Source organism: Carcharhinus amblyrhynchos, chromosome 12 (genome assembly GCF_965287045.1).
Source record: "Carcharhinus amblyrhynchos chromosome 12, sCarAmb.v2.hapA, whole genome shotgun sequence".
In the NCBI taxonomy this organism is placed as follows: Eukaryota; Metazoa; Chordata; class Chondrichthyes; order Carcharhiniformes; family Carcharhinidae; genus Carcharhinus; species Carcharhinus amblyrhynchos.
The window spans coordinates 86,598,422-86,624,653 of record NC_137335.1 but is presented as its reverse complement, the minus strand read 5'-3'; the positions used below and the strand labels follow the sequence as shown (position 1 = coordinate 86,624,653).

At 43.3% G+C, this 26,232-nt stretch overlaps 2 protein-coding genes across 5 annotated transcripts in view; one reads left to right on the top strand and one right to left on the bottom strand.

Annotated features, from left to right (window-relative positions):
• LOC145351188 (V-set domain-containing T-cell activation inhibitor 1-like) overlaps positions 1–12,157 on the top strand; it is a 59,524-nt gene extending 47,367 nt beyond the window's left edge. For 3 of the 4 annotated variants that reach the window (XM_080200868.1, XM_080200869.1, XM_080200870.1), the window contains 3 exons: positions 3,256–3,537; positions 6,650–6,773; positions 8,326–12,157. In XM_080200868.1, coding sequence (XP_080056994.1) covers positions 3,256–3,537; positions 6,650–6,744 — 377 coding nt within the window. In that variant the 3' untranslated portion in view covers positions 6,745–6,773; positions 8,326–12,157. Of the gene's footprint in view, positions 1–3; positions 3,538–6,649; positions 6,774–8,325 lie in introns of those variants that run through there. The other variant, XM_080200871.1, reaches the window with a different exon arrangement.
• A 5,138-nt stretch (positions 12,158–17,295) lies between these two features.
• On the bottom strand, positions 17,296–25,098 carry LOC145350661 (guanylate-binding protein 3-like). Its single transcript, XM_080199877.1, has 5 exons — positions 24,886–25,098; positions 23,392–23,648; positions 22,149–22,193; positions 20,432–20,641; positions 17,296–17,507 (listed from the first exon to the last, which is right to left on the bottom strand). The coding sequence occupies exons 1-5, from the start codon at positions 25,076–25,078 to the stop codon at positions 17,370–17,372; spliced, it is 843 nt and encodes a 280-aa protein (XP_080056003.1). The 5' UTR covers positions 25,079–25,098; the 3' UTR covers positions 17,296–17,369.
• Between the last annotated feature and the right edge of the window lie 1,134 nt (positions 25,099–26,232).

Genomic DNA, 26,232 nt, shown 5'->3' with positions numbered 1-26,232 from the left:
CAGCATCTTTCCACAGCAGCCCAGGCGAGTCCAGGAAATCATCGTGTGTGGGATTGGGATCATGGCTTGAGACTCTTTGCTATTACTTGTGGTCGTATGTCAGAGCTCTAACACAATGTGCCACATTGCTGCCTCCTTATTCATCAATGCTTTTTAAAAGCAGAAGGGATCTGGAGAGGAGTACTTTCAACAGGAAGTACTGCTGCTCCCATCTGGACAAGGTAATTTAAAATGTGTATGATGCCTCTGCCTTGGAATGCGTTGTGTCTGTCATCTCGTTGGACTGATAAAAGTAAAGTATAATCCATAATTGTCTTGTTGATTGTCATACGGTGCACATATCTGGAAGGTTTGATTTTTTTTTTGTTGCAGAATATTCACAATCCATTGTTAAGACTTTGAGTCAAGGAACATGGCTATTCTCTGGCTAGATTTTTTTTTTATTATCTTCTCCATTCGCGGGATGTGGACTTCTCTTGACAAGCGTAACCTTTGTTTCCTGTTCCCTTGTTGCCCTGAGGTTGGGCTGGTAACTGGCTTCCTTCAAAGGGCAGTTGAGAGTTGGCCCATTTTCTGTAGGACTGGAGTCACATATAGACCCAGGTGCCCTATTCTGAAGGGTAAAGGGTGAATGAATTGGGTTTTTGGATGCTGAAGCTTACAGAAGTTGGGAGTTTGACTGAATGGCCTTGGGCAGGTTGCATTTGGGCATAACGGGAGCATGGATGAGGGTTTCAGTGGCAGACGGGTTGGATCAGGGGAGGGTAGTTAGTCACAGTTCACGAGGGTACAGGTGTCTCTGTTAGAAAAATACAAATGGGTAAATGGATAGATAGCTAAAAGGGCATCACTCCACATCCAAATATGCCGCAAGACAAAGAGAAACTATTGCAGCCGGCACAGGGATTGAACCCATGTCAGTAGTGTAATTCTGTATCGCAACCTAGTTATCTTGTGAGCTGAGCTAGGGGGTTAGGTGGGAACTATTGTGGAGGCAGAAAAAGGCAATCCTGGCTGATGATGCGGATTTTGAGGTCAGGCTTAATGTCTGCTCTGAAAGGTGGAACCTCCAACAGTGTAGCACTCCCTCAGTACTGCACTGGGAATATTGGCCTACTTTAATGCTCAGGTCTCTGAAGTGAAGGCTTAAACCCACAATATTCTTGACTGTGAGGGCAACAGAAATGTTGTCCACTCAACCACAGCTGAAAACAACAAATGATCCCCTGAAATGTGAGTTTTTATAAAGCCACAATTTCCCAACATCAATGTAGGAGGGTAGGAGAGACGGTAGAGCTTAATGTCAGACAGTGTTGATTTGCAGGGCTATGTTACAGCATAGAGGGAGGACATTCAGCCCATTGTGTCTGTACTGGCCCTCCAAATGAGTGTCATGACTTAGTGCCACCCTCACCTTTTCCTCATACCCCTGCAGTGAGACAACGCCCAGTGAAGTTTCTGTTAACTCCCAGCCTGTATAATTGAAATTGGAGGGGAAGAGAGGCATTATAATGATAGGCTTGGATGTGGAGTGGGAGTGGCAGGGGCTGATGGTGGGAAATGTACAGTGCCTGCCTGACAGTGCAGTCAGACTGGTGAATTAAATGTAAAAATAGCCAGCATTATAGCCAAAAGGAATATGTTTTTCATTAAGGTTTAACTGCATAAGATCAATGATTCACCATCAATGATTTGAAAGTGGTTGGGTGTACTTTATATCCTGGAGCTGAAAGGTAGATTTCTGCTCCAGATCCTGTCTGCACCGGTTCTGCGGTTTCTGACTTAGAGACTGGAGTTGTCTCCAAGTCAAGGCTGATTATCAAAAGGCCAGTTTTCAGATCATGGTTGAGAAGGCAGGATCAGAGAACATTATTGAACAATAAAGGAAAGTCTTAATATCAATGTTTTTTTTTACTGGACGTTCACTGGAAAGTACAACAAAATGGTTTCTTACTCTTTAATCTTTCGTTTGCTGCTTCAGACCGTCCGGTGTATTAAACCTCGCGGGATTTAATTTGAGTGGAGGATCAGCCAAACACGTGATGCCATGTTTTAGAAATGTTGCGGGAACAAAGAAATGTTTTACTGAAGAATTTTCAACTTGAATTGACACATCGAGTGTTACTGTCTTTTATATACACAAATCATGTTGAATTGTAGAACATCGTGCCCATCCCAGCTCATTGTCAACGAGCCCCACTCCCCTGTTCTTTTCCCCATGGCCCTGTAAATGCCCTCTCCTTCTAGCTCTCTATGGGATGAGCGATTAAATCTTGACCAAGCCAACAGCATTCAGATCACACAATAGATTCTTTTAAAAGATGTATTTTCCCAATTCCATTTTGAAATTTGTATTAAGCCTGCTGTACCATCCTTTCAGTCAGCGTGTTCCAGATCATTATAATGTGCTAAGTTTAGAAAAAATAAAGCCTCATCTTTGTTTTTGATCTTTGCCAATTATTTGAAATCCATGTTCTTGGAATCATAGAAACCCTACAGTGCAGAAAGAGGCCATTCGGCCCATTGAGTCTGCACTGACCATAATCCTACCCAGGCCCTACCCTCATATCCCTACATATTGTATCCGCTAATCTTTTTAACCTACGCATCTCAGGACACAAAGGGGCAATTTTAGCATGGCCAATCTTTGGACTGTGGGTGGAAACCGGAGCACCCGGAGGAAACCCACACAGACATGAGGGTGACCCTCCCTGGAAGCAGTATTTCCTTATTTATTCCAAAACCTTAATAATTTTGTAAACCTGTTAATCTTCTCAGCTTGAAGGAGAAAACCAGCTTCTCTGATATCTCCATGTAACTGAAGTCTGTCATTCCCAGTCTCATTAGGATGGATTTCCTCTGCACTTTCTCTAAGATCGTTACCCCTTCCTGAAGGATCATTCCCAGAATTACCCCAAATGAGACTTGTCTTTAGTTTTGTAAGTGTTAACCATCATTGATTTTTATCCCTGCTTGCAAAGCCCAAGATCAGATTGACTTTGACAACAAGTTGATCTGCCATTGCTGAAGGCAGTTGAACCTCAAGATTCTGCTTCCATCTCTTTCTGTAATCAGCTTCCCTGATCCTATTCCCCACTGCATAAATCTAGCTGTAAAGTGGGTCATCGGTTTCTATGCAGCTGTTCTCTGAAAACCCAACCCAGCAGCAGTGCTGGAATTAGAAGAAGACCCAACGAGGTAAGATTTCATCAGCCTTGGCAACTCAGTTCAGATTGTTTGCTTTTTGCTTTTCAGCTGTTGGCACACAGCCCATCATTCATTCATCTTCCGATGACCTGGGCCTGTTGGTGCTCATCTGTGAGTCGTCTGGGTGGTACCCAGCTCCTAGCGTGACCTGGGAAAATGGACTAGGGGCGAATCTGACCAGATACTCTCATACTGAGCTATCTAACTGCACAGGTGGCAGTATCTGTGTGAAGAGCACATTGGAAATGGATTACTGGCCCACCGGTAACTACACATGCTCGATGTGGGACCAGCAGTTGGATGAGGGATTGTCGTCGACTTTCAGCTTGAGTGAGTATGGCAATGTTTCAGTAAAGGGGTGTAGAATGGGTATTGTCATTGATGTTGTCTATTGGAGCCTGAATAAGTTTGATCTGGCCTTTGTTAGTGGGTCTCTCCTGTTTTGGGGATCAGTTTCCACAGCTTTAATATAATTGACAACAGGGACATGAGTGAAGAGAGAATTAGTTTTCCACCAGAACTGTCTGAACGAGCAGTGGAAGTAAAGTGAATTGGTTAAATACTCAAAAAGGAAAAATTGATAGCACTATGGGGAGTGGGACTAATTCAGCAGTTCTTCCAGAGAGTTAGCACACGCACAATTGGGATGAATGGTTTTGATTTGATTTATTATTGTCACACGTATTAGTGTACAGTGAAAAGTATTGTTCCTTGTGAGCTATACAGACAAAGCATAAATTTGTAGAGAAGGGAGGGAGAGAGTGCAGAATGTAGTGCTACAGTCATAGCTAGGTTGTAGAGAATTTAATGCAAGGTAAGTCCATTCAAAAGTCTGATGGCAGCAGGGAAGAAACTGTTCTTGAGTCGGTTGGTCAGACTTTTGTATCTTTTCCCCGATGGAAGAGGGTATGTCTGGGCTGTGTGGGTCCTTTTAATTAGCTGGCTCCTTTGTTATGTCATTCTAATGAATTGCATCTATTTTTGGTCCATTGTTCAGTGAGCAGCCTTGGGTATAATCATAGAATCCTACAGTCCAGAAGGGGGCCATTCAGCTCATCGAGTCTGCACCAAGCACAATCCCATCCAGGTTCTATCCCCATAAACACACGGGTTTACCCTAGCTAGTCCCCCTGATACTAAGGGACTATTTAACATGGCCAATCCACCTAAGTCGCATATAAGTGTACATATTACAGACAAGGAGGAGCTGGAAGTCTTAAAGCTCATCAAGGTAGATAGATCCCCAGGACCTGATGAGCTGTATCCCAGGATATTGTGGGAGACTAGGGAGGAATATGCGGGTCCCCTAGCCGAGATATTTGAATCATCGATAGTGACGGGTGAGGTGTTTGAAGATTGGAGGTTGGCAAATGTTGTGCCTTTGTTTTAAAAAGGGCTGCAGGAAAAAGCCTGGGAACTACAGGCCAGTGAGCCTCGCATCTGTGGTGGGTAAATTGTTGAAAGGTATTTTGAGAGGCAGGATCTACAGACATTTAGAGTCACAAGGACTGATTAGGGACAGTCAGCATGGCTTTGCGAGTGGAAAATCATGTCTTACAAATTTGATTGAGTTTTTTGAAGGGGTAACCAAGAAGGTAGATGAGTGCAGTGCAGTTGGTGTTGTCTACATGGAATTTAACAAGGCCTTTGACGGGGTACTGCATGGTAGGCTGTTGCATAAAGTTAAATCTCATGGGATCCAGCGTGAGGTATCTAAATGGATATAAAATTGGCTTCTTGACAGAAGCCAGAGGGTGATTGTAGAAAGTTGCTTTTCAAACTGGAGGCCTATGACCAACGGTGTGCCTCAGGGATCAGGGGTAGGCCCACCCTTATTTGTCATTTTATATTAATGATTTGGCTGAGAATATAGGGGGCGCGGTTAGTAAGTTTGCAGATGACACAGAGATTGGTGGCATAATGGAACCTGTGCATGAAGATGTTGGCATATTGAGGTGCGAATTTGGTCCCCATGGTTGTTCCGTATGTCTGGATGAAGAACTGGTTGTTGAAGGTGAAGACAATGTGGTTCAGGAGGAAGCGGATGAGTTGTAAAATTGCACCTGGAAACTGGCAGTTGTTGGCGTTGAGTACTGAGGCAGTCGTAGCAATGCGTCATTGTGGGGGATGCTGGTGTTGCGTGCCGAGACATCCATTGTGACGAGGACTTGCAAAATCTCCTGTGACTGTCCTGTCTGGAGACAATACACATTTCTTTAGCCTGTGCTTAACGCTGTCTCCACTCTCATTGCCTGTACCTTTAAAACTTAATTACCTGTAAAGACTCACATTCCAACCATTATTTTGTAAATTGAGTTTGTGTCTTTATATGCCCTGTTTTGAATAGAACTCCCACTTACCCGATGAAGGTTCAGAGCTCCGAAAGCTAGTGGCTTTTGCTACCAAAATAATCCCATTCCAAAACAGTGGAAGTTGAATTAAGCTCAGGTTGTATTGGATGGTTACATATCAGTGGCTGAATGAATCAGTCAAAATTCCTGTGATGCAGATTTGAAACTTTCCGTGAGAAATCCTGGCATATTTGGTTTCTGCCACCTGAGGTGTCCTGGTCTCCTCCTGCTGCAGAGGAGCAGCAACCATCTGGTTATTTCTTTTAAATTGTTTTTGAGGAAGTATTTATTGCTCAGATCTTCCCGAAGGATATTGATGAGCTCTTTGAATTTTTGCAACAATGTCAGCAACAAAGAGAAAGTGCAAGGATCAGCGATATTTCCAAATCCCTCTAATAGTAGGAATCCTGACTTGTAATCAGCTTTGAGGCAGGAATGAGATCACGTGCTCTGTCCAGTTGTCCAGCTGAAGCACATTTTCCTACAGCATGAGAGGCCACAGACTGACGTACCTGATTCCAGCAGGAGTGAGGATGCTTGAGTGATGGACTAAGTCCCAAATTTGAACTCCAGAATATCTGCTTTACCCACAACAACTTGTGTTTCGATAGCACCTTTTAATGTACTAAAACATCCCACATCGCTTTACAGGAACATTATCAAGCAAAGTTTGACAGAGACTTGGACCTTGGGACAGGTGACCAAAAGCTTGGCCAAAACAATGGGGAGGATTTTGAGGGAATAGAGAGAAGACTGAGAGCGACAGAATTCCTGAACCCTTTGGCTAGGCAGTTGAAAACAAGGTCACCACTGGTGGAGTGATTAAGATTAGTGATGCACAGATTGTCAGAATTAAAGGAGCAGAGAGATCAGCGTTGTAGGGCTGGAGGAAGTTACAGGGATAGGGAGGGGTGAGCATCACGGAGAGATTTCAAAACAAGGATGAGATTCCTTGCTGCTGGGATTCAGCAGAATATATTGTGGCTAATTAAAGAGGTAAATGCTCCAATCAGAAAGTGATCCTGAGATTCTTTCATTGTGGTTTTTGGAACTACACAAGAATGGTACAGTAATGTTTCATTGTTTTGCAGCTCACAGAGTACCATTGGGTACGGTGATTGGTGCGACTGGTGCAAGTGTTTGTGCTTTCATCCTGATTGTCGCTGTCTGTTGGAGTTGGTGGTAACGAGAAAGAGATCTGATTGGGGTTCTATGGTGAGTATCTGAACCTTTTCAACACTGTAATTAATAAGATTTCGTTAATAATCCAGGCTTAAAAGACATGGATATGTTTTTCCTTATTCGGTGTTTGTATATTTGGAGAATTTATTTAAAATTCTGTCTTTGAGAATGTAATAAATAGGGACGGTGGCTTGGGCCGCCTTTGCTTTTCAATAAGCTTATGGCTGATCCTCTACAGTAACTTCACGCCAAGAGGAGTATCACGGACAATAATTCACTAATTTGTACTAACCAGCAGAGGGCACTCACCGATTGTAAATTTGTTTGCATATTTTAGTCTCGTAAGATTATACCAAAAAAAAAGACAAGGTTGTACCTAATGGGAGAGGATGGACCACCTTGGCCTCTCTTTCCAAAAGAGAAGGCTGAAGATCATCTAATAATTTTAGACATATGTCTTCATAACTTTTAACCTATTCAGTCCCCCTTCGTATCATCTCATGAATTTACAATATGACCAGTATAGACTTTCAATTTGAAGTGCCCAGATCATAACTTAACGTCCAAATGAAATCCAAGGTCCTGTACAGCTGAAATATGACATCCTCATTTTTTTTTGTATTCCAGTCCCTTGGGATTGTAACAGCAACTTCCATTTATATAACATCTTAACTTGCGGTCCTTCCAATTTTTGGTCCATGTTTGGCCAGCTTGTTGCACTGTGTAGTCCTTTTAAGATCGTGTCTGTTTTTAATGTGCCTTTTGTGGGATTTGGGCATCACAGAATAGTCTGGCATTTGTGAGGCATCTCTCATTGCCTTTGAAGGGGGTGATGACTTCTTGGACCATTGCAGTCCACGTGGTACAGGTGTGCCCATGGTGACAGGGCTTGTTAGGCCATTGTCATTTCTAGCTCCCATGTCAATGCTGTCAGGTCCTCCTGGTTATTCCTTTTTGAATTTTATGTAATAATTAGGTTCAACTGAGTGGTTCACTCGGCCATTTCAGAGGGCAGTTAGAGTCAACACATGGATCTGGAGTCACATGTAGGCTAGACCGGGTAAGGATGGCAGATTTCCTTCCTTAAAGAACATTATTGAACCAGATGGGATTTTTATAATGATTGATGTCAGTTTCAAGGCAACATTCTCTAGCTTCCAACTCCAGGGCTGGAATTGTCTGGCAGTTCGCACCCCATTACCGCTGCAGGCAAGGATAGAGAATCGGCACTATGCCGAATCTCCGTGTATTGCAGCGAGACAAGAGATTCCCATTGGTGTGAACAACTGGGGAATTCCGGTTCAGATTTTTGCAAAAGTATGAATTAGGAGCAGGAGTAGGCCTAGTATTAGTTAATTGAATTAATCAGTTAAATTATAATTTTAATGCATTGTTGGGATTTGAACTTGAGTCTGTCCCCTTGGATTATTAGTCCAGTGACATTGCTCGTGGATGACCTGTTTGTTCCTAGTGCAGCAAATTTCAAATGCTGCAGAGCTTCGGGGGAACATTGAATGCTGCCCAACCACGTGTGTTTTACTCACATGAAATGGAATGACTATTGAACTCTTGTTCTCATTGCCAGGTTGCCCCTATGTGATTATCTCTGAAGACTCTGTTGGTTTAAAGGTGTAAAGACAGAACAAGCTGGAGTGGGAGAAAAGGACTTTTTTTTTTCCACCCTGCGTACAACAAGGACTCGTTCTCTTCCCTATTAGACACCAGAACCAACTGAGTTCCAGCGCTCGACCTTCCTGGAGTGCAGCCGTTGCTATATTTTGCTCTGTACAGGCTGTGATACAGTCAGAAAGGAACAAAAAAAAGACTGTGTTTCTATTTTAATGGGTTTGTCTTTGCACTTTACAGTGTGGTCCATGCGCTGTGTGTGTCATGAGTTCAATGGAAAACCTGTGTATTGCTGCAAACAAAAGAAACTGACTGACTTTTACAATCAGGGATTCTGCAGATCAAGAATATAATTTAACTAGTGAATTCTCACTTTATATCTAGCATGCTGTATAGCGATGGCTTTAGCATTTCCTTTTAAAGAACAGTTGTTAAGTACACTGATGAAAGTCTATTTATACCATTTGAGTCACCCACTTCCAAGAACTGTTTGCACTGGATTCTAGCCAGTTTGCTACGTGCCCTGAGGGAAGGTCAAACTGGTACAATTCTTCTAGTTCATCCAGCTGTAACTGCTGCAGGTGTCGCTGTGATGTTAGAATTGTATCAGTGACATGGATGGTTCCCACGATGCCACCAGGACCAGAACAGAGCTGATCAGTTCTCTCCACAATTGTCTCGCTTTCTACTGTAACCTTCACCCACCCTCCATCCATACAAAATGTTTGTGTTCTTGGAGATTATTTGCCAAACAACCCACTGTTTTGCCTGGTTGATCTCTCATCCTTCTGCCACTTTTTTGGGAGTGAGAATTCTTGTGAACCTTATTTTTATAAACGGGTATTATCTGGTTCCACAGTTACATATTATGTTATGCAAACGAGTGCACCTACTGCATCAGTCTGTTCCTCCAGCATTGTGATGCAGAAACCTTGAGGTTTCAGTACAGGAGAAGGCCATTCGTCCCACTCTGCCCAGCAAGCTGTTTTCTAATCCCACTTCCCTGCTTTCTCCTCTCAGCCATGTATCCTATTTGCTTCTAATATTTATCCAACTCTCCCTTTTATTTTGAAAGGTTTAGCATCTAACTTCAAGTAAATTATCCCTTTTTCTGTGTGTGATAACTTTTAACTAATGTTTCAACCAGTGGAAACAATCTTTCACAGGGTGTTTCTATTCAACCTCCTCTGTGTTGCAGTGACAACAGTCCCAATACAGGAACAGGAATAGGCCATTCAGCCCCTTCAGCCTACCTATCACAGTGTGACATGGTCGATCAGTAATTACACAAACAGATTGTGTGGACCAGGCCTGCGTTCCCTTAAATATTAAGCGATGATCTAAGTGAATGTTTAAAATGATTAGAGAGAGGAAAGGTATTTGATTTTCTCTTGTGGGGCGAGTCCAGAAGGGAACATATCCTTAAAATTCGAGTGAGATTGTTCAGGGGTGATGTCAGGAAGCACTTCACGCACACACTGGAATCCTGGACGTATTCCCCAAAGGGTGATGTCGAGGGTGAGGGTCAGTTGAAAATTTCAAAACTAGCATTGGTAGTTTTCTTTTAAGAGGACGTACTATGGTTTACAGAACTAAGGTGGTTAAGTGGAGTTAGAGCATTCCATTTGACTTCTTAGTCTGTCCCACTATTCAGTGGAGTCATTGTTGGTCTGAGACTAACTATGTTAACTCACCTTTTCCCAGATATCTTAATTTTTTTTGCTCTTTGTTAACCAAAGATATTATCTAAGATTTTAAAATTAGTGAAATATTTGTTGTATCTGAAGTCCCTCCCTACGACAATGGTTCCCATGGTGATGTGTTATAGGCTTGATGAAGCCCCCAATACTAAACACGGTACCTGAACTGTGTGTGGCTTTTCAAATTTGTCACGAATCTATTATTTATTCTTTTGAGATGTAGGTGCTGCTGGCTAGACCATCCCTGGTTACCATGGGAAGATGGTGGTGGGCTTCCTTGCCAGTCTTAAAACAACTGAATGGCCAGCTAGGCTACTTTCAGAGGCTAATTTGACTCAACCACATTATTGTGTGTCCACAGTCATACATAGGCAGACTGGGTGAAGACAACTGTTTCTTAATGGACGTGAGTAAATCTCTTGGGTTTTTTATGAAAATCTGAACTTGGTGGTCACTTTTACTGATGTAACATTTTTATTTCTAGATCAAGTTTCCATCATGTTTTCCAGATTAATAGTGTAGTATGTAACCACCACACCACTGCACGTTCTCTATGTCACTAATCTTAAAGCCAAAAATGACATTGCTTCCTGTTTGGGCTTACCTATCAGTGCTATTACTTTCAGGGCTTTATGTATTTGTTCATCTGGATCTCTTTCATCTGCACTCTGCAAAATTGTTCGACTACATATTCACTCCTATTCCATACTTCTCCTCTCTTAAGGTATATTCCGCCACACTTACACAAACTAATTTGTACCAATCTGTCCATTCCACTAACCTGTCCATGTCTTCCTGAAAATTTTTCACAGCCTACCTCACTGTTTTTATCAAGCCTCCTACTTGTGCGCTTTCAGATAATTCTGAGATGATCTTCCTTGATCACATTCAAATAATCACCTCGATAAAGAAAGAACGGGCAGTTATAACTATCAACTGAGGTTCGGTGCGTGGCACTCTTGCCTGTGATTCAGAAAGGATTTTAGTTTGAATTTCATTATGAGTACACTATCCAGGCCAATGCTGCAGTCCAGTTCTGAGGGGGTGCTGCCTGGTCGAGGGTGCCAGCCTTTGGATGAGATGTTAAATCAAAGTCCTATCTTTCCTCAAGTGGAGCTGAATGATCCCATGCTCAATTTGAAGAAAAGTAAGGGAGTTGTCCACAGTATTCTCACCAACATTTTTCCCTCAATCCCTCAACCACCATCTCTGAACACGTTATCTGGACCGTTGTAACATTTCTGCTTCTGGGATCTTGTTGAGTGAAAATTGTTTTGCCATGTTTCTGACGTTGCTATAGTGATTATACTTTAAAAGAGCTTCATTTGCTATGAAGTGGTTTGGGATGTTCTGAGTCCTTAACGCTGTACAAAATATACGTAGGCTTTTGTGAGAACAAGGGTGAACTCGGCACTGATTTGTGAGTAAGCCACTTCCAATCCACCTGCAGATCCATTCAGTGATTTCTGCCTCACTTCATAACTTAAATATTAATTTCATTGATCAAGTTTATAATTTAAACTTTGACCACTCATCCAGTTGATCTCCTTCTTTAGGGAAAGAGTGGCCATTAACTTGATTGCTCTTGTGATGTGTACGGGGATGTTTTACAATCGGGAGATAGCAGAAGATCGGGATTGCAATAAATGGGATGCACGGAGCTACACAGGGAGTTATTCCTGGCAGTAATTAGCAGATGAAATATCTGACAGATCTTGCTAACGGCCTCCTGTCGAATACAGACCTGTACCCAGCTCCTTCTTCAAAAGGGAGACCGTTTGCTGGCCATAATCTCCACACAGCTTTACATTTGATTATTTAATTGCTTCAGTTCATTTTCAGCTTCAAACTTAACTCATTTAGATTTAGTCACCAAAGTCCCGGCATTGTCAATGTCCCAGGTCAAGTTATTAGAGGTGTTGCACTCTAATCAGATGGGAGACCTTGGTTGCCTGGCTTTTTTGGTTATTTGCTCAGGTGAAGCTATCAGAAAAATGTTCCACATTGATCCTCACTATTGTACATATTTGTTTTGATGTCCATTGTTAATATTCATTCTAACATCTATAAAAATGAGAAATTCTACACAAACCACATGACTGGTGCGTCTCACTGTGATTGGTCCCTGTATTCCTGACTGGATTCCCAATTGCGGTAAGGGGAATTCCTGGAGGATCCATCCCGACCGTCCCTCCCCCAGTGGTCCTGTCTGGAGGTTCCGTCCCGACCGTCCCTCCCCCAGTGGTCCTGTCTGGAGGATCCATCCCGACCATCCCTCCCCCAGTGGTCCTGTCTCATGTCATTGGCCACCCGATAAATCCATCCTCGGCTTGAGCTGTCTTCAAACAGCCAATTGGAAAACAGGCAAAAATCATCCAAATAAATTCTCAAACCACCTTCCAACATTTTTATCAATAAATGTTCAGACTGCAAAAGAAAATATTTTTCTGAATATGAATGACCTCCTGAAGATTTTGCTTGCAGCATTGTACAGGAGGTTTCTAATTTCCAAATCCTGGAGGGTTGGTAACTTGGTTTGCTGTCAGCACGCTTTCCTGAGGCTGTATGTTACAATTGTGCCATGGTGTTCTCAGTCTCCACTTGCGTTTCCCACCATAACCAGTGCCAGTCACCAGCCAGTTCACTCCACGTGATGTTACAGCTGGGAGACTTGACAATGTTCCAGCTGTAATGCTCAAGGTAAGCACCAGAACTAGCAGCGCCCCGATCTATGACTGGTCCAGTACAGCTACAGCACTGACATCTACTCAACTATGAAACATTGCTGGGTTATATCATTCCCACAAAAAGCAACACAAATCCAATGCTGCAAAGTGTTGGAAGGGGTCATCGACAGAACTACCAAGTGGTAATTACTCACCAATAACTTGCTCATCAGCACTCAGATTGCATTCTGCCAGAACTACTCGGTTCGAAAGATCATCACAGCCAGATGTGAACAACATGCATTTCAGACGTGAGTGACTGTCCTTAACATCAAGGGAGAATTTGACTGTGGCATCAGGAAAGCCAAATAAAATTAAACTCTGTGAGAATGCAGTAAAATTTCCAATTGATTGATGTCATACCAGGAAGGCTGGTTGTAGTTGCTGGTCAATATTCAGCCCCTGGACATGGTTGCAGGAGTTTGTCAGGGTCGTGCTCTATGCCCAACCATTGTCAACTGTTTCATCAATGATCTTTCCTGCAGCATAAGATCAAAAGTGAGTACGTTTGTTGATTACATCAGTTCAGCACCATTTTGTGATTCCTCAGATGCTGAAGCAGACAGCATTAGTGTCCAACAAGACCAGGGCAACATTCAAACTTTGGCTGATGAGTGACAAGTAATATTCTTGCTGTGTAAGTGCCGTTAACCATCTCCATACCTATGTTATCTTTGCTGAATTACCCATCAATTTCTTTGTTTGTGGGACACGGGCGTCACTGGCCAGCAATTATTGCCTATGCCTAATTACCCTAGAGAAAGGTGGTGGTGAGTTGTCTTCTTGAAACACTGTGCCTTGCTAGGCCATTTCAGAAGGCAGTTGAGAGTCAACCACATTGCTGTGGTTCTGGAGTCACATTTTTAAAGTTTATTTATTAGTGTCATAAGTAGGCTTACATCATCACTGCAATGAAGTTACTGTGAAAATCCCCTAGTCACCACGCTCCCAGCACCTGTTTGGGCACACTGAGGGAGAACTTAGCACGGTCAATGCACCCTAACCAGCATGCGGGTCCTTGTGCATGAGTCAAAAACCCAGTCTGCAGGTGCAGCAGGTGATCAAGAAGGCGGATGGAATAAGAACATTCGAGCCTGTCCCGCCATTCAATAAGTTCATGGCTGATCTGAAGTGGATCAGTTCCACTTTCCTGCTTTTTTTGTTGGCCTTTATAGCGAGCGGGTTAGAATATAAAAGTAGGGAAGTCTTGCTGCAACTGTACAGGGTACTGGTGAGGCCGCAGCTGGAGTACTGTGTGCAGTTTTGGTCGCCGCACTTGCGGAAGGATATATTGGCCTTGGAGTGAGTGCAGAGGAGGTTCACTAGGCTAATACCGGAGATGAGGGGGTTGGACTATGAAGAGAGACTGAATAGACTGGGTCTGCACTTGTTGGAGTTGAGAAGGATGAGGGGGGGGATCTTATAGAGACGTGTAAGATAATGAAGGTGATGGATAGGGTAGACGTAGAGAGATTCTTCCCGCTGAGAAAGGATAGCAGGACTAGAGGGCACAACCTCAAGATAAGGGGGGCAGTTTAGATCGGAGTTGAGGAGGAACTTCTTCGCTCAAAGGGTGGTGAATCTCTGGCAATCTCTGCCCGTTGAAGTGGTGGAGGCTACCTCGCTAAATATATTTAAGTCGCAGGTAGATAGGTTTTTGATAGGGGAAATTAAGGGTTATGGGGAGAGAGCGGGAAAGTGGAACTGATCCACTTCAGATCAGCCATGATCTTATTGAATGGCAGGGCAGGCTCGATGGGCTAGATGGCCTACTCCTGCTCCTATTTCTTATGGTCTTGGGGGATGGACTGGACATTGGGGTGTTCCTGAATGGTTCTGAGGGTTGCTATTGGGCCTCGGAGAGGGCTGGAGGGACAGCACTATGGGGGGATCCCAGACTGGCCAGCGATTGGGGAGTCTGACAGATCGGGGCCACTGCGCATGCACAGATTTCCGGACCTGTCAGATTCCGGTGTGAATAGGCCCTGGCCCCCGGGGATTTCAATGAAATTCAGGATTGGGGCCTCTGCAGTGACAGAGTGCGGAGATTCGGGTCTGAGGTTGCACTGAAAAAACAGTGATCAGTTTTCTCACCAATTCAGCACTTTTGGGAGAATTGCCCCTCTGGTTTGAGGCGAGTTATAGATTTTAGGATGTTGTAGACGGAATAGTGAACCGGGCACTTGCAAGGACGGTTTACTAAAAATGGTATGATTTTGGCAAGTGTCGATGAGCAGAAACACATTGATGAGCATTTATACAAATCCTTAAAGGGAGCATTGAGAAGCAATTAGGTGGGGGAATAAAACATGTGGATTATTCTTATTGGTGAAGATCGGAATAGAATATAAAAGCAAAGAGATTAGATGGAACACTATAAATCACTAAGTCAAAAAGGTTGGGCTTTCAGACACAGCGGAGATTTCCCAAGATGAGGGGAGTTTGGAAATGTTTAGACTGTTCCCCTTAAAACAGGGAAAGTCAACAGATGGTGAGGTTTTGATAGAAAATTTATTCCCTCCGGTGAGCGGATCAGGAAGCAGCGACCATCGATTTCAAATCACTGGGTAAAGATCTAGAGGGCAGATGGGGAGAAATGAGAGTTGTCGGGATGTGGAATACGCGAGCTGGGAATGTGGTGGAAGCTGATTCCAGAAATAATCGGAAAAGAGAGTTGGACAAGTGCTGGAGGATGAGGAATTTCCCGGATTGTGGATAAAAAGCAGGAATGTGGGATTAAGCACAAAGACCCAGTGCACACACAATGGCCTTTCTCTTCTCATGTGAGTTCCTTTGATTCTAATTTTAATTTCCAGAGTTTTTGATCCAGTAAACTGAAGATGGTTCACAGGAATATTATCAGACACACTCTGACCTGGAGATGGATTTGATGAAAGAAGCATTTTATACACGTTTGATACAAGAACACTTCATTAAAATCAATTCAGTCTCAAATCAATCGATCAAAGTTTATATTTGCTTGTGACTAAAGAATACAACATATCAATTTTAAATTTCTATTCAGTGATTTATATTCACAGCGACTTCTGTTTTCGAATATAATCGCACAAAGTCGCGCTGTCGGCAACATTAATGAGAGACTCGCTGGCTACAAATTCCTGGTTCTTCATCTCTTAAAGTGACTCACTTTCCCTCGTGGTACCTGAGTTGGGCTTTCAGTTGCTTGATAATTTGCTCTTTCTCCTCCAATTTCAGACGCAGCGTTCTTTTCTCTTGTTCACTGAGAGCAAGTTGTCCAGTTAAAGCTGCAGAGAATGAATAAAAGTCATTCACCTACAAAGAAATTAGGGATAAAATCCCGTGGATATTCCCTGAGCCACAAGGGAACCGATGTCTGACCTGTGCACACCGCTCATTTTCAAACAGATTTGAGGCTGCTGTAATTTCCCACGGCTATGATGTACATGGAAAGTGTGAGGAGATTGCAGTCAGCAGTTGCTTCAATGGGAATTCACGGGATTTCAGTGAATACAAATTGCATTCAGGTCGCTACAGTGTCAGAACCGAGCTGTCAGTAAGCCATTATCAGGAGAATTACAAACTGTTCTTACAATGGTGGATTTAAAACCTTTTGCAGGATTCTCTGTTCCCGCCCACCAGGAATCTGACTGGAGGTGGAATGGGAACCTCTACAGCGGCATGGTGGCACAGTGGTCATCAGTGCTGCCTCACAGCGCCAAGGACCCTGGTTCGATTCCTGGTTGGGGTTACTGTCTGTATGGAGTTTGCACGTTCTCCCCATGTCTGCATGGGTTTCCTCCAGTTGCTCTGGTTTCCTACCACACTCCAAAGATGTGCGGATTAAAAACATAAGAAATAGGAGCAGGAGTAGGCCATCTAGCCCTTCGAGCCTGCCCTGATTAAGTTGATTGGACATGACAAATTGCCCCTTAGTGTCAGAGGAATTAACAGGATAAATACGAGGGGTATGGGGATAGGACCTACATGGGATTATCGGTTCAGGCTCAATGGGCCAAATAGCCTTCTTTTGCATTATAAGGATTGAATGATCTACCCAATGCATCTGTTCAGTGACTATTGTTCCTGTGGCTATTCAGAGTAGTATTGCTGCTGGAAAATTTACGATGCTGCTCTATATACTTTCCATGCAGCCTTTTCCTATGGGCCCAGGATTATGCTGAGCACTCGTCATGCTGTGCCGAAGGATTATGTTTGAAGAGTTTCTGGATTGCTCCAGAAATCCTGCCCCCTGTCCCTTCAGCCTTAAAAAAGTTTTGCCTGAAGTCCTGGAAGTTGGGATCTGGTCTGTGTCCCAATTAAACTCCAGGAGAAGCCTCATAACTTTCTCTGTCAAATGTCAATGAAGTTCCCTAAAGACTTGAAAGATCTTTGTTTTTGTGCTCTTCCCAGACTTTCGATCTGGCATTGGGGGTTTGGTGGAGGGGGGTTTGGGGGGGGGGTGGGGGGTGGTGGTGTTGGTTAATGGCCCTTCTCTCAAATTCGTCAAATCCAAGCAGTCAGTGTCCACTTGGAGATTTCAAAAGAATTCCATAGCCAATATGTGACCTCGGATCAGTTTCAGCCTTGTGAGTTGTTCAGCATGAAACATAATCATCAAAATGTAACTTGCCTGTTAGTTCCCTCGCTTTATCTGCTGTTAATTTGTCCATCATTCGAACCAGTTCGGATTCAGTGACTTTTTCTTTCAGATACTTCTCCAAAACTTTATTTGCCTGTTTTGAAAAGAAAAGAGCGAGAAAGTACATTTGTGTACTGAGAATTTGGCCATGATTAGTATGCGCAGATAACACTTTCCTGAGACACAAGAGTTAGATCATTCCTAACAGTCTTGGAGTGAGGAAGTAGGCATCGGTATTTAACTGGTTCATGAACTTACAGATACACTTGTTGCTGTTCAGATGTTAATTTATACATCAGAAAATGTATTTCTCACCACAAAAGGGGCAAATATTTCCAAAATATCCAAGAAAAAGCGACAGACCTGCAATCATCTGTGACAGATGTGTTCAGATTACGGACATCTCCGCTCCAGCTGTATATGACCTGAGCAATGAGCGGCCCAGGTCAGTTTGAAAAAGAGTCTATATAAGCAGGGTGGCACGGTGCAACAGTGGTTAGCACTGCTGCCTCACAGCACCAGGGACCCGGGTTCGATTCCCAGCTTCGGGTCACTGTGTGGAGTCTGCATGTTCTCCCGGGTCTGCGTGGGTTTCTTCCAGGTGCTTCGGTTTCTTCCCACGCCCCAAGATGTGCAGATTAGGTGGATTATTCGTGCTATATTGGCCTTTCATGTCAGGGGAACTAGCTAGGGTAAATGCATGGGGTTATGGACATAGGGCCTGGGTGGGATTGTGGTCGGTGCAGTATCAATGGGCTGAATGGCCTCCTTCTGCACTGTAGGATTCTATGATTCCATGAAGTTCAGGTCCCCGTCCAACCATTGATTTCAGTTCGGACAGAATGTCTTAACCAACAATTCAATCTGAATCATTGAATTGTTCTACGGTAAGTAAACTGGAAACTTTGGGTGGATCTGGCAGCAGTGCAAACCTCAGCTGGAAGAGGGAATGGGAACAGATAGACGCCTGATGTAACAGGCATGCAAAAGCAGGTTTATGTGGTTTATTTAGACTTTGGGAAGGTTTTTAACAAGGTTTCACAAAACAAACTGCTATGTAAAGTGAAAGCACAATGGGATTGTAGGCAATATCTTGAGGGTGTAGAGGTTTGGATGAGCACAAGTTAATGGAGAGTGGAAACTCTGGCTACACACCCCAGAGGAAGCGTCACTCTCACCATTTCCAACACAGGAAAATGGTCCTTGAGTGAGACGCACTCTGGGCCTTTCCTGACGAGCTGCCTGCCTCCCTTCCTCTGATTGATGGACACTCATTTCCTCTCTGACTGCACTTCCTTAAGCTGCGAGGTGAGCACATCTAAAACCTGCTGTGTATGTAACTCTCACCCTCGCGAGTGCCTCGCTGAGCCTTCAGCCAATGCTCAAACTCCAAAACCCGCAACTCAAGCTGATCAAACTAATGGAACTTCCTGCAAATGTGATCATTCAGACTGCAAGCAGCATCTAGGACTGAGCTCTCCGGCTGTAACTTTAGTCTAAAGACACTTCTGTTAAATATATGCCCAGTAGAAATTTATTTAAGGTTCTTTGTTTAAAAAAGACCAAGAACTCTCATCTTAGTGGAGCTTGAAAGTGGAGAAAACAACTTACCTCCTGAGTGTGGAGGGTGTGCTCAGCCCCAGGGCTTCTGTAACTGTAACTTGGGACAAAGTGGAAATGGTTGACAGCTTCAGTTTTTTAGGTGTCCAGGTCACCAACAACTACCCCTGGTCCCCTATGCTGACACTATAGTGAAGAAAGCCCATCAACGCCTCTACTTTCTCAGGAGACTGAGGAAACTTGGCACATCCTCTCTGACGATCACAACTGGATCAAGGACTGGATCCTGAACTTCTTAACCTACAGACCACAATCAGTAAGGATAGGCAACAACACCTCCTCCACAATCATCCTCAACACCAGTGCCCCACAAGGCTGTGTCCTCAGCCCCCTGCCATATTCCTTATACAGCTATGACTGCGTGGCCAAATTCCCCTTCAACTCGATTTTCAAGTTTGCTGGCGACACCAGCATGGTGGGTCGGATCTCAAACAGCAATGAGACAGGGTATAGGAAAGGGATAGAAAATTTAGTAAACTGGTGCAGTGAAAATAATCTCTCCCTCAATGACAACAAAATGAAAAAGATTGTTATTGACTTCAGGAATCGTAAAGGAGAACATGCCCCTGTCTACGTAATGGAGATGAAATAGAAACATTTGAGAGCTTCAAGTTTTTAGGTGACCAGATCACCAGCAACCTGTCCTGGTCCCCCCATGACAACACTATAGTTATGAAAGCCTACCACTGCCTCTCCTTTCTCGGAAGACTAAGGAAATTTGGCATGTCAGCTACTTCCCTCGCCAATCTTTACAGATTACCATAGAAAGACAGCTTGGTATGGCTTCAGCTCTGACCAAGAATGCAGGGAACTACAAAGGGTCATGAACAAAGACCAGTCCATCATGGAAACCAGCCCCCATCCATTGACTCTGTTTACACTTCCCGCTGCCTTGGAAAAACAGCCAGCATAATTAAAGACACCACACCCTGGACATTCTCTCCTCACCTTCTTCCATTGAGAAAACGATACAAAAGTCTAAGGCCACGTACCAACCGACTCAAGAATATCTTCTTCCCTGCTGTCATCAGGCTTTTGAACGGATCTGCCACGCATTAAAGTTGATGTTTTTCTGCATCCTAGCTATGACTGTAACACAACATTCGGCTCTCTCTCCTTTCTTTCTCTGTCTGTATAGCGCTTAAGAAACAATACTTTTCACTGTATGTTAATACATGTGACAATAATAAATCAAATCAAATCATCATCAGACATATATGGATTGATTTGATATACTAGATCATTCCCACTTTTCTCCGAATTCTCACTGTCTCCAAGTTACCAATGACTCAGTTCCAGAGCTGCTCTGGTGTATTTACACCACACGGACTGCATCAGGTTAAGAATTGTCTCACCACCCCCTTCTCAAAGGCAATTCAGGATGATTAATATTTATACCTTCATTGTATTGCCCGATTCGCAGCGATATCTTTCTTCCAATTCAGCTCGTTCATACACATATCTCTGAAAACCTTCAGTCACAGCATAATCACCGGCCTTTAACTTGTCATCCACTGGTTTAAACAGAGATTTTAAGAGATTTTGATGTTTTTCTGTCAATTCTTCATCTTCTTCAGTATGTTCAGGGTCATGACCTAGGCTATGGTGCTGAATCAGAATTGGAGATGTCAATTCAAACAAGATTGATATGTAATTATTGAATTAATATGTCACTGTTACATTAGAATGTTGCTTTTAATTATTCACTCAGGAAATGGGCAGCGCTGCTGAGGATACATTTACTCCGTTTTTCAGATCAAGTCAGTTAAAAGTCAGCCACATTGGTGAGGGACTGGAGTCACAAACAGGCCCAGACCAGGTAAGGTCAGCAAGTTCCCTTTCCTGAAGAACATTAGGTACCCAAGTGGGTTTCTGTGACAATCTAACAGTTTGGCAATCCCTTTTAAGAAAACATTTATTAAAATATGGGACGATTTGGTGAATGGAGTTTTCAGTCCACAGCTCTGAGCGCATGTTTTACGTTTTTTTTTAAACTTTATTGATCAGTATCACGAATCGCTTACATTAACATTGCAATGAAGTTACTGTGAAAATCTCCAAGTCGCCAGACTCCAGCACCTGTTTGGGTACACTGAGGGAGAATTTAGCATGGCCAATACACCTAACTAGCACGTCTTTCAGACTGTGGGAAGAAATGGGAGCACCCGGAGGAAACCCACAGGGACAGCGTGCCAACTCCGCACAGACAGTGACCCAAGCCGGGAATCGAACCTGGATCGCTGGCGCTGTGAGGCAGCAGCGCTAAACATTGTGTCATTGTGCCACCCGTGCAGGTGCAGGTATTTGCTCGTCAATATTTCTTTCCTTTTTTGCTTCTAAAATTGGGAAATGTTGAATTTACTGAAGTGGGAAAGATGAAGAGAGTTGCAGGAGAATCTGTGTAAAACTCTCTCTTTTATCTTCCTGCATGACAGCAATGATCATATCAAAAAGACCTCATTGGTTGTAACTAGATTTGGAATGGCCTGAGACTGTGAATGACACATATATGCAGAAATATTGATCATTGAAATGGATGTCTGGATGGAATCCCCTTCACTGTTGCAACCACCAGCCAGATTCACTGCATTGAGAATTAATGTTTGCATTAACATTGTGTCTCTGGGTTTTTACATGATCCTTGTTCCTCTAGTGATCCCCTGGCCTCTACCCTTATCTCAACCTCTTCAATCTTTAGTTCAGTCTGAGGAATATCTCTACTTCTGCCCCAGTTTCATTAACACTTTTCCTTGTTTCAAACTCTGAACTCTGAAGATTATGGACAACGCCAATGTCATCATTGACACTAGAGTTTGCTGCTTCCAGTTTCCACGTGTTCCGAGTTCTCACAGTTCTGTTTGTTCCCTGGCTGAATTCTTCTTGGCTTATTTCCACAAATGATTGGGTCGCTATCATCCTATGGCAAGGAGTTCTGTTGGCACATTGGCAGTGCCCCTACCTCTGAACCAGAAGCTCCAGATTCAAATCCAGCCCCAAGATTTGTTGGCTATGACTTGCAAGTTCATAGGATGGTTTCATGGGCTGAGAATTAGCTTGGGAATCCTCCCACCACTTCACCATTATTCCAACTACAAGATGCACTGCGGGAACTCACCAAGGTTCTTTTGGCAGCACTTTCTGAACACACGATCTCCATCACCTAGAAAGACAAGGGCAGAGAGTGAATGGCTACCGCACCATCTACAACTTCCCATCCCAACCAAGCCCCATCCTGAATTATATCATTCCTTCACTGTCATTGGATCAGAATCCTGAACTCCCTCTCTAATAGCCTTTGGTTGTACCTACACTGTATGGACTACAGTGATTCAAGAAGAAGGATCACTTCACCTGACAATCATGCAACACAGAAGGAGGACATTTAGCCCATTTTACCCACTCTTTGAAAGAGCTATCCTATTGGTCCCATCCCCTTGCTCTTTCCAAGCAGCCCTGCACATTTTTCCAGTTCAACTTTTGATCCAATTCCAATTTGAAATTTACAATTGAATTTGCTTCCACCTTGCTTTCCAGGAGATAAATCCTGGACAGCTTGGGATGGTCAACGAATGTCAGCCTTGCCAGCAATGTCTACACTCAGAAGACTGATTAAACAAATAAATATATGTGGTGTAAGAAGGAAGCTGCAATCTGTATATGATAAAACTGACACATTTATAACTCAGCATTTGAAGGCTGTGCTATAATTAGACAAAATCAGCATGAATTTACAAAAGAGAAACCATGCTTGATGAATCTATTGGAATTTTTTGCGGATGTAACTAATGGAATAAACCAATGAATTTGGTTTATTTAGACTTTTGGAAGGCTTTCGACAAGGTCTCACATAGCAGATTACTATGTAAAATTAAAGCACATGGGATTGCAGGTAATGTCATGAGATAGATAGAAAGCTGGTTAGCAGATAGGAAGCAAAGAGTTGGCATAAATAAGTGTCTTTTTCTGATTGGCAGGCAGTGATGAATGGGGACTCACAGGGATCTGTTCAATGACCCTAACTATTCACATTTGGAAGAGGGAACTGAATGTGTTATTTCCAAAGTTGCATTTGATTCAAAGTTTTGTGAGAGGGTGAGCTGTGAGGAGGATGCAGAGATGCTTCAGTGTGATTTTGGCAGGTTGAGTGTTTGGGCATCTGTATGGCAGATGCAGTGTAATGTGGATAAATGACCTACTCCGGCTTCTAGTTTTTACGTTTCTATGAATCATTTCAAGTTTGTGTACATGAGAGAGGAGAATGGCGGTCCAAGGGTTTTCCTGGAATGAATTGAATATTGGCAGTGAGTTTGTTTTGTACACATGCGACAAATTCTACAACCCACAACCTTATCACATACCTCCACCTTTTCTTGTTGTATCGTATTGGAGCTCTCATTATATGCAGCCTTATTTTGCCAGTTTAACATATCGTAACTGTCGAGGAATGGCCCTGTAATTCCATTGGGAAAACTCTCCATGTTGCTGCTGCTGGAACGTGGCATTTTTTTAGGTGGCACAGTTACTTCAACATTTCTGAGTGGAGATTGTGGTGGCAGACTTGTGTTTTGGCAGGACATCAGCAGACCTACGCAGTCTTTCACAAATGTAGCGAATACTGCAGGGAACAGGGTGAATGCCAAAGGTTAACTCTTTGAATTGAAGACATTTTAAAAGTAAATAAAGGCCAAATCAGTCCAACTATTCAATCCCTGTAACCCCAGCCTCAATCCCTTCTCTCTCCAGAAATGCAATGAATCACATCTCACTCATGATTGTTGCTGGTTTCACCGTTTTCCCCATTCACCTTCCGATTCGTCACCTCCTTTGAGGACAACATTTCACTGCTTTCTCCACCCACTCCTCTCCCCACTGCTATTCACTGGAGGAGGAGGGGAAGAGTTTATGTCTGAAAAACCCAGACATTCTCCCATGGCCCCCAACACAGCAGCCAGGCCAAATGACAGGCTGAATAGGAAAGTGGTTGACAGACTGATTGATTGGTTGATTCACAGGCTGAATTACAGTCTCAATGACTGATTGACAGGCTGATTCACAGGCTGATTCACAGTCTCAATCACTGATTGATAGGCTGATTGACAGTCTCAATGACTGATTGACAGACTGATTCACAGGCTGAATTACAGTCTCAATGACTGATTGACAGACTGATTCACAGGCTGAATTAGAGTCTCAATGACTGATTGACAGACTGATTCACAGGCTGAATTAGAGTCTCAATGACTGATTGACAGACTGATTCACAGGCTGAATTAGAGTCTCAATGACTGATTGACAGACTGATTCACAGGCTGAATTAGAGTCTCAATGACTGATTGACAGACTGATTCACAGGCTGAATTAGAGTCTCAATGACTGATTGACAGACTGATTCACAGGCTGAATTAGAGTCTCAATGACTGATTGACAGACTGATTCACAGGCTGAATTAGAGTCTCAATGACTGATTGACAGACTGATTCACAGACTGAATTACAGTCTCAATGACTATTGACAGACTGACTCACAGGCTGAATTACAGTCTCAATAACTGATTGACAGACTGATTCACAGACTGAATTACAGTCTCAATAACTGATTGACAGACTGATTTTACAATGAACGTTCAACTATTGTAAAACAAATCACAAACCAACACAGGATAGATCATAAATGATCAAAGATTTTAGACTGGTACAGAATAGCTCATCAATCAGATTGCAATTGATTTAAGCAGCATATTATAAACCATTGTCCAGTAGATTGTAACCCATTGGACACTGGGTTATAAACCAGGCCATAGCAGATGATGCCTCTGTTTTATGTCAAACTGTGTATCACGCTCAATGACTTACTTTCACCACTGGCCTTGTTGCTGGCTGCGGAGGGATTTATTGGATCAAGTCCATATATATAGTTGCAAAATGTCTGACAATCATTCATGAATTCCTCATCTACTTTGCCTCGGCATCTCTGATTCCGATTTGTTGAGGGTAAAGCAAAGACAAAACATTTCCGATTGGGATAGGATCTCTGCAAAGATTCCATTGCCTGATTGAACTGTATTTTCCCTTTGGAACCTGATGTAAAGTAAAAGTAAAGTTCATTTATTAGTCACAAGTAAGGCTTACATTAATGCTGCAATGAAGTTACTGTGAAAGTCCCCGAGTCACCACATTCCAGCACCTATTCGGGTCAATGCACTGAACCAACACGCCTTTCAGACTGTGGGAGGAAACAACAGTACCCGGAGGAAACCCACACAGACACGGGGAGAACGTGCAAACTCCACATAGACAGTGGCCCAAGCCAGGAATCAAACACTCTGGCACTGTGAGGCAGCAGTGTTAACCACTGTGCCACCGTGCTGCCCCAGATCAATCCTGGCTCTTCCTTACCTGCATCCTCGGAATGCAGCTCTTTCCCTAACTGGAGAATTTCCATTCATTGAAAGAAGTGATATTAATTTGTTGAGCAAAGTCAGAGAGGTCAGTGCTGTGCGAGGCAACACTTCCCATTCTGGGCACACGAGGGGTGGAAGGAGGAAGAGGGAGGGGGTGATTTTCCTAAAATTGTCCCATTCATCTATCGATGGAAGAGCAGCAGAAATCTGGGAAAAGTGACATTAAAGTGGGACAACAACAGGGAATTCCCTCCCTCATCCATCAGCAGCGAGTACGCGGAGGACACAAGTTACAGGTAGAGATTACAGCTGACAATTTGTTGAAAATATTTCCTCAGAAAAAGAGACAGAGAAGTCAAGGAGGGGAAGCAAAGAATCAGAGATGGAGAGGCTGAAGGTGAGAGAAGTGTGGAACTTGGAGACAAAGTCAGTGATAGTTCCCAGTTTGTGGTGAGAGCAGGCAATGGTGCCCATACAGTCATCAGTGTGTCGCACTGGATCAAGAAATGTTCCAGAAATCCCACAAAAAGGCAGGTAGGGCTTGACCAGAAACTATAATACTTTACCTCTGCACAGACACTGCCTGCCCTGTGGGGGATTTCCAGTGCTGTGTTTTTAGTCAGTGTCATATTGATATATTGACACAGCAAGTCTCCAATGTCACAACATATTTCCTGCCTGCGTGTGAGATACAGACAGGACAGCAGCTATGCAAACCTACTGTAATAATCATTACTTAACATGGGTTCCAACAGTCAATGTTTCTCAGCAGCCAGTCTGCATTTCCCCAAAGATTCAG

What these genes read in the sequence shown, in the direction of transcription:
- LOC145350661 (XM_080199877.1), bottom strand. Translation starts at nt 25,078, where the DNA reads ATGGAATCTTTGCAGAGATCCTATCCCAATCGGAAATGTTTTGTCTTT. An exon ending in CAACAAGGCCAGTGGTGAAA is followed by an intron (nt 23,649 to 24,885) that starts GTAAGTCATTGA and finishes TGTTCCCTGCAG; the next exon opens with TATTCGCTACATTTGTGAAA. An exon ending in TACAACAAGAAAAGGTGGAG is followed by an intron (nt 22,194 to 23,391) that starts GTATGTGATAAG and finishes TTGTCTTTCTAG; the next exon opens with GTGATGGAGATCGTGTGTTC.